Genomic DNA, 8,350 nt, shown 5'->3' on the forward strand with positions numbered 1-8,350 from the left:
TGTGGTGGTGTTTTTTAATAGCATTTGTTAAGTGCTCGGACTGAGCCGGGAACTGCACTAAGCACTGGGGTAGAGGGAAGCTAATCAGATTGGACACAGTCCCCGTCCCACATGGGACTCATGTTTTTAATCCCTATTTTACAGATGAGGTAGCTGAGTCACAGTGAAATGACTTGCCCGAGGTCACACAGCAGACAAGTGACGGAGCCAGGATTAGAGTCCAGGTCCTTCTGACTCCCAGGCCCATGCTGTATCCGTGAGACCACGCTGCTTCTTAAGCACCTACTCTGGACTAAATGCTGAGAAGGAGACAAGGTGATCAGATCAGAGAGTCACTATCCCACAGAGCGTGCACAATCAGAGCCAGAGAACTCAGGTATCCTTATTTTATAAATGAGGAAACTGAGGCCCAGGGAGGTAAAGTGACTTGCCCGTGCATTTCTGTGCTTGGAGAGTTATTGAGTCCTTGGGTTGGGTGTGTCCTCAAAGTCACCCTTGCTGCTAGAAAGAGCCACATTTAAATTACTCTAGGTGAGAGGAATCCTGTCAGTCATTAAGGCTGCTGGATACTAAATTGGGTGGGGTACGAATTTCCCAAGGCGTGGACCAACCGATCGATCAGAGGGAGTTGGAGGGAGGGTGCTGGAGGAGGAGCAAGGTGAGGAGGAAAAGGAAGAGGAGAGGGAGAAGCAGGAGAAGAAAGAGGAGCTAGAGGAGGAGGGCTGGAGGATGTGGAAGACCTGGAGGACTGGGAGGAGGAATAATTGAGGCAGAGGAGGAGAGGAGCTCGAGGAGGAGGTGGAGGAGATAAGGAAGAAGAATGTCTGGAAGACAGCATAGAGGATGAACTAGAAGAGGCAATTGCAGAAGTGGAGAGGAACTGGAGGACTAGGTGGAAAAACTGCAGGAGCTGGAGGACTAGGAAGAGGGATTTATGGAGAGGAGCTGGAGGATTGGGGGCAAATTGCAGAGGAGGAGAGGAGCTGGAAGAATAGGGGAGGAACTGGAGGACTACGAGGGGGAATTTATGGAGAGGAGGGCTAGGAGGAGGGATTTATGGAGAGGAACTGGAGGACTGGGGGGAATTCCAGAGGAGGAGAGGAACTGGAGGACTACGAGGGGGAGTTTATGGAGAAGGATTTGTGGAAAGGAGCAGGAGGACTGGGGTGGGGGGGTGGGGATTGCAGTTGAGGAGAGGAGCTGGAATATTAGGGGGTGAATTGGAGAGGAACTGGAGGACTAGGAGAGGGAATTAATAGAGAACGGGGCTAGGAGATCTGGAGGATTAGGACGAGTCAGAGGGCTAGGAGGAGGAACTGGAGGATTAGGAGAAGACGGAGAGTTTGGGGGAGGAGCCGGAGGATTGGAAGGAGTCAGAGGGCTAAGAGGAGGAGCTGGAGGATTAGGAGAAGACGGAGAGTTTGGGGGAGGAGCCGGAGGGCTAGGGGGAGGAGCCGGAGGGCTAGGAGGAGGAGCCGGAGGACTGGTAGGAAGAGCCGGAGGGCGAAGAGTGGGTGACGTCGGATGTTTCGGTTTCGTCCGCCTGGGCTAGATGGCGGGGTCGGTGGAGGGCGGGGTGTTGGTGTGGCTGGTCGAGGAGGACGTGCGCTGCCCCATCTGCTACGACCCGTTGCGCTCGCCCGCCACGCTGCCCTGCGGGCACAGCTTCTGCTCCGCCTGCCTCTGCCTCTACTGGGAGCGGTGCGCCCACCTCGGCCTTAAAGGCCCCGAAGCCCCCTGCTCCCTCTGCCGCTGGGCCTCTTCTTCCAGGAAGCTCCCCGGCCCCAGCGTCATCCTGCAGGCCCTCGTCGACAAATACCTCGCCGCCCTGCAGGAGTCGGGCCTGGGGTCACCCGGCCCCCACCCGGACAAGGACCCCCAGGTGAATTCATTCAGTAGTATCGATTGAGCGCTTAGTAGGTGCAGAGCACTGGACTAAGCGCTTGGAATGGACAATTCGGCAACAGATAGAGACCATCTCTGCCCACTGACGGGCTCACAGTCTACTCGAGGGAGACAGACAAAAACAATAGCAATAAATAGAATCAAGGGGATGTACATCTCATTAACAAAATCAATAGGGTAATAAAAATATATACAGATGAGCGCAAGTGCTGAGGGGAAGGGAGGAGGGAGGTACAGAGGGAAAAGGGGCTTAGCTGAGGGGAGAGGAAGGGGGAGCAGAGGAAAAAGGGGAAGCTCAGTCTGGGAAGGCCTCTTGGAGGAGGTGAGCTCTCAGCAGGGCTTTGAAGAGAGGAAGTTTGGCGGAGGTGAGAAGGGAGGGCATTCCAGGACAGCGGGGGGACCCCGCACCCGGCCCCAGCCTCCTCTAGCCTCCCCTCCACTGGACCCACCGCTCCACGGGTGCCTGGAGCCTCCTAAATGGTATCGTCTCACACGAGAGATCTCGCAAGTTTCCCTGTCCACTTGGTCATGGCCGGAGCATCTGCCCACCCCCGAGTTTGGTGCTGCAAGGGGAGTCTCAGTGAGGAGGGAGTGACTGGTTGGTGGAGAGGATTCTATCGTTAGCGTTGATTATCTCATATAATGATAATAATGATATTTGTTAAACGTTCAACTATGTGCCAAGCGCTGCTCTCAGCACTGGGTGGGATACAAGGCAATCAGCTTGTCCCACGTGGGGCTCACAGTCTTCATCCCCATTTTACACTGGAGGGAACTGAGGCCCAGAGAAGTGAAGTGACTTGCCCAAAGTCACACAGCTGACAGGTGGCGGAGCGGGGATTAGAACCCTCGTCTTCCGACTCCCAAGCCCGGGCTTTTTCCACTGAGCCACGTTGCTTCTCTGTATCAGTCTCTGTACTTGTGAGATAGAAAGCACTTGAAAGCCACCACAGTTATTATTACTAATTAGACCCCTCTCCCTCCTGTCTAGAGATGCCTAGAGGAATTCAGAAGTCGGGGCTCCCCTGGGGCTCAGCACCCCTAGATCTGCCAGGAGTAGTGGAATCAGTGCACTAGCCACCGGGAAAGAGGAGGGAGAGAGACAAGGAGCTTGGAAAATCCACAGGCAAAGTTAGCAGCTCCTGGATAATAGGGAGTGGTGGGCTCTTGCTTTGCATTTTGAATGAGCAGGTCCTCAGGAAAGGCGCCGTCTTCCGCCGGGAAGTTGAAGACCTTGTAGAGCAGCTCGAGTCGGAGATCGCCCTTCTGAGGAGCTTGGAGCCGCATCAGAAGTGTGAGCTGGCCGATGATCGTAATTACCTGGGCAAGGTAAACATCAACTGGGTGGGAAAGGGGCAGACTCTTGACAGAGTGGTTGTGGGCACACACAGCCCACCAAGAAAACTATCCAGTCCACTTTTTTTTTTAATTACGTTTGTTAAACACTCACTGAGTGCCAGGTACTGTTCTGAGCACTGGGATAGATAGAAGCTCATCAGGCTGGAAACAGTCCATGTCTCACAAGGGACTCACAGTCTTCATTCCCATTTTACAGATGAGGTAACTGTGGCACGGAGAAGTGAAGTGACTTGCCTAAGGTCACAGAGCAGACAAGTGGCAGGACCAGGGTTAGAATGCAGGTCCCTCTGACTCCCAAGGCCGTGCTCTTTCCAATAGGCCCTGCTCCACTTTGCCCAACAGTTGTGTAACTCTGCAATCATCTTTGCTTGGAGGGCATCTATGACAAGGGTATTGACATGGTTGTAAATTTGTGTGGAAACAATACTTATACAATAAATGCTCTAACTCCTTTTTTAAACAGGTACTGTATTGTTACAACATTTGTGTGTGTGTCAACAACATACTCAAATTTATACAGTGGCCTTCTTAACCAAGTAATTATCCTCTTTTGGGGACACTATTTGTTCTTCTCTGTGGTTCTCTATTTCTCCAGCTTTTATTATCTCTCAAGAGTGGAAGTTTATTGTGGGTAGGAAGAGTGTCTTGTGCTATGCATTGCGTTCAATAAATACTATAATTACCCATACACTGCTACTGCTTACTACATGCCATACGTAGACATCTTTTTGGGGTCCAGCTACTAAACACCACAAGGAAGATATTTTGGGTGGGAAGGGATTTGAAGTTAAAGGCAGGACATAGCCATTTGAATGTCCTTTATAAAGAAACCTTTTATAAAGAAGAAGTTTTTAATGGCAGAGGTTACTTTTTTTTTTATTTTTAGGATTCATCATGTGGGATGGAATCCGTCAAAGCTGTTCCTGAGCCTGGGTCTCCCAACCCTTTTGAGAAGAACATCAGTGGCATCGAGAGGACTCTGGACAAGCTCAAGAAAAAACTACAGGAGACGTTAATATGGGCTGAGGCACCTGAAGAAACATTGCAAGGTGAGTGCCCCCTCTGGAGCACTCTTTAACATGGGAAGAAAAAATGAATCAACAGTATCGACTGAGTGTTTGATCTGTGCAGGGCACTTGGGAGAGTACAGTGAAGTCAGGCAGTCTGTCAATCCATCATATTGAGCACTTATTGTGTGCAGAGCACTGTATTAAGCGCTCGGGAGAGTACAGTATAACAATTGGAAGACACATTCCTCACCCACGACGAGCTTACGGTCTAGGCGACGTGTTCTCTGTCCTTGGGGGGGCTTCCAATTTGGAAGGGAGTCAAGAGAGCCCTGTCTCTGGACCTGATTCTCTGCTGTCGGGCTGGGTCACGGGGAGGGCGGCCGCTCGTTTGGTTTCTACCCGGGACTGATATGGTGCCGAATGCCTTCATTTTCAACCCTCAGCCTTCCTCCACCTCAGGTCCTGCCACTGAACCCGCCCCCCTCCCAACATAGAACCAGCACCCTTGTTGGCAGGGACCAGAGAAGGAATGGCAATGGGTCTGGGTTAAGTAGGGGGAGCCGGGGGAAAGGCCCCAGGTTAGGCGAACTTTGGCTCGTGACAGCGTCCTGTGTTTTCTGAGAGGGCCCTCTGTGAACTCCCGAGTGAACACGGGCATGGGGGAGGGTGGGACATCCCATCTGGTAAAGCTTGGTGTAGTGACAACTCCGCGGTAATGCACAGAGCCCGCTCAGTAGTAGTGCTGATTGCTCTGAGGATCCTCATGACCTCCTAGACTGTAAGCTCCTCGAGGGCAGGGATCGTTGTCTCTCACCTCTTGTCATAATAATAATCATCATTATGGTATTTGTTAAGCGCTTACTAGGTGCCAGGCACTCTTCTCAGCGCTGGGGTGAATATAAGCAAATTAAATTGGATACAGTCCCTGTCCCAAGACGGGCTCACAGTTTCAAACCCCATTTTACAGATGAGGTAATTGAGGCCCAGAGAAGTGAAGCGAAGTGAAGAAGGGAAGTGAAGGTCACACTGCAGACAAGTGGCGGAGCAGAGATGAGAACCCATGAGCTGCTTACTCTCAGGCCCGTGCTCTGTCCGTACTCCCAATAGCTTAGTATAGTGGTCTGGATTCAATAGATTGATTGCTTGATTGATATCCTTCACCTTTCTCCTTCACAGATGAACCTGTCGCAGCTGTCGCAAGCCCCTCCATCCTCCTGCCTGCCACCAGGCCCTCTTCCTGCCAAAGAAGCAGCCAGTTCTCTCAGTGTAAGTATTTGGGTCTTCTCGACCCCTGACCCACGCCCCACCACCTGCCTGCAGTTCCCTCCTCTGTCAGATCCACCTTACCGCAGCCCTCCCCACTTTCAAAACCTCCCCAAATCCCTGCACCTCCAGGAGGCCTTCCTGAACTCATTTCCACCGCCCTGGCGACGACATCGAAAAAGCCACCCTTAGCACTTAACATATCTTCCAAGTTACCTGACTCAGTTCATTTACTCTTTGCTACTCATTTTCTATACACTTGCAGTTATGGCTGTAGTTCCTTCTGCTCCATCTGTATATCTGTCTTCCCCATTTCATTATATACTCCTTGAGAGCAAGGACCGTGGCTGTCATTGTCGTCTTTTTTTTTGGGGGGGGTATTTGTTAAGCGCTTACTATGCGTCAAGCACTGTTCTAAGTGCTGCGGTAGATAGAGTTAATTAGAATGGACACAGTTCCTGTCCCACTTGGGGCTCACGATCTAAGTTCTTTTGAACTCTCCCAGGCACTTAATACAGTACAAGAGTACAGTATAACAAATATCAATGAGTGAAAGACCTGCAGCATTTTCTGACTGAAGCCTCTCACCGCAGGTCAAACCATCTGTGGCCTTATCCCCAGCACACATGTGGCTTTGACCCTGGTAAGCGCTCAGGAAGTACAATTGAATGAATAATAGTGCTCTGACCTCTACCTGATTCATTCCACTGTTTATTCTTCTGTTCATCTCTTCTTATTCTTATCCCAGTTGTATATTTATCCTTCTCTTCCTCCCACCGTCTATTTAATTTGTAGGTCATGGATTTCTTGGGGGTGGGGGGCCATGCTTTTTTTTGTCTTCACTGAATTCACCCAAGAGCTTAGTTCGGTGCTCAGCTCAGGTGCTCAGTAAATCCTCTGAATTGCTGGAGTGCCGTTCAGGACGAGGCACAGTAGAGCTGCTCTTTTCCCATATGCGGTCTATTGCATTGCTCCCCGGTGCTTGAGTATTGGGGAGATTTGGGAGGGAGAGAGATGGCCCCAATGTGGTCCAGTGTCAGTCTCCTCCTCTAGTCTGTAAGCTCTTTTTTGGGCAGGAATCGTGTTTACTTACTCAATTGTACAGTAGCAGTGTGGTCTAGTGGATAGATCACGGACTTGGGAGTCAGAAGGACCTGTGTTCTAACCCTGGCTCCACCACTTGCCTGCTGTGATACCGTGGACAAGTAACTTCACTTCCTCTGTGCCTCAGTTCCCTCATCTGTAAAAATGGGGATGAAGACTGTGAGCCCCATGTGGGATAGGGACTGTGCCCAACCCAATTTATTTGTATTCACCCCAGCGCTTAGTTCAGTGTCTTGAAAATGGTAAATGCTTAGCAAATACCTCAATTATTATTATTATCATTGTAATGTGTTCTTCTAAGCGCTTAATACAGTCTTCTGCACACAGTAAAGGCTCGATAAGTATCATCCATCGAGTGAATCAGATGTGTCTTTTGAAGGGGAAGTAGATCAGGCCAGAAAGGCCCCTGAGGAGAGGCGAGGGAGGTGGATGCTCACGCTTGCGGGTTTTTATTCCTGTCCCCAGGGGCTGTTCACCTGACCTTTGACCTGAGAAGCATCTCCCATTACCTGGAGGTGTCCGAGTGTGGTCGGAGAGTGATTGTGTCCTCGCACAAGCAGGCGTACACCGACTGCCCCGAGCGGTTTCGGATCAACCAGGTCCTGTGCTCGGAAGGTTTCTCCTCTGGGCATCGGTACTGGGAGGTGAGGACGGAGCAGGGCACCACCTGGTCCGCCGGGGTCGCCATGAAGGAACCCAGCTACCTCAACCACTACCTGGGCAGGAAGGGGCTGTCCTGGTGCATCGAGTGGGCAGGCCGCCAACTGGCAGCCTGGCACCAGGGGGAGAAGATCCCCATCGGCAAGGACAAGCCCAGGGTGCTGGGTGTGTTCCTGGACCTGGAGGCCGGTGAGCTGTCCTTCTACTCGGTGGACAGTCAGGAGCGGCTTCTGCATCAGTTCAAGGTTGACGTCTCTGCGCCTCTTTTCCCTGCGTTTTGGCTCTATGGCGCCGAGTCTGGGAACTCTCTGGTCATCAGCTAGCTGTGGACAAGACTAGTCGTGGACCGATGGCAATCCCTTGGTCTGGGAGGGACATCCGGGAGCTTATTTTTACATATGATTGCCAAACTGCGATCGCAAAAGTGGCTAAAAGGTATCTATCAATACCTGTCCTCCTTTTTACTTTTAGACTGGGAGTCCCATCTGGGACGGGGACTATGTCCAACCTGATTATCTTAGTACAGTGCTTGGCACATAGTAAGTGCATAACAGATATCACCACCCTCATCATCATCAGCGTCCTGTCATCTCGATCCTTCCCCCCACCCTGTACCCTGGTATTTGTTAAGCGCTGGGGTAGATAGAAGATAATCGGGCTGGACACGGTCCATGTCCCACATGGAGTTCACAATCTTAATCCCCATTTTATAGATGAGATAACTGAGGCACAGAGAAGTTTAGTGACCTGTTCAAGGTCCCCCGCCTTCAAGCAGGATGGCACTGAACTGTTCTAGGTTGACTCAAAATTGGCCTTTTCCTTCACCTTGCCCAGTTTTAAGGACGTTCTATTTTCCAGCCTGATTATCTTTATCCCAGGGCTTGCTTTAGTGTTTGACAAGTAAGTAAACGCTTAACAAATACTTTAACAAGTATGGTGGTTAGAACTTGCCCTTCTCATGGGGTTTAGATTCTGGGGGGGGTCTCCTTGTTGGGGGGATTTGGGGGATAGTCCAGGGACTGGCATAACCTCAGCAACTGCTTCCTGGG

At 51.1% G+C, this 8,350-nt stretch overlaps 1 protein-coding gene across 1 annotated transcript; it reads left to right on the top strand.

Annotated features, from left to right (window-relative positions):
* The first annotated feature begins 1,467 nt into the window (after window positions 1-1,467).
* On the top strand, window positions 1,468-7,749 carry RNF135 (ring finger protein 135). Its single transcript, XM_001511113.4, has 5 exons — window positions 1,468-1,882; window positions 3,097-3,234; window positions 4,151-4,313; window positions 5,451-5,540; window positions 7,107-7,749. The coding sequence occupies exons 1-5, from the start codon at window positions 1,553-1,555 to the stop codon at window positions 7,622-7,624; spliced, it is 1,239 nt and encodes a 412-aa protein (XP_001511163.2). The 5' UTR covers window positions 1,468-1,552; the 3' UTR covers window positions 7,625-7,749.
* Window positions 7,750-8,350: the final 601 nt, after the last annotated feature.

Source organism: Ornithorhynchus anatinus, chromosome 15, assembly GCF_004115215.2.
Source record: "Ornithorhynchus anatinus isolate Pmale09 chromosome 15, mOrnAna1.pri.v4, whole genome shotgun sequence".
Taxonomy (NCBI): Eukaryota; Metazoa; Chordata; class Mammalia; order Monotremata; family Ornithorhynchidae; genus Ornithorhynchus; species Ornithorhynchus anatinus.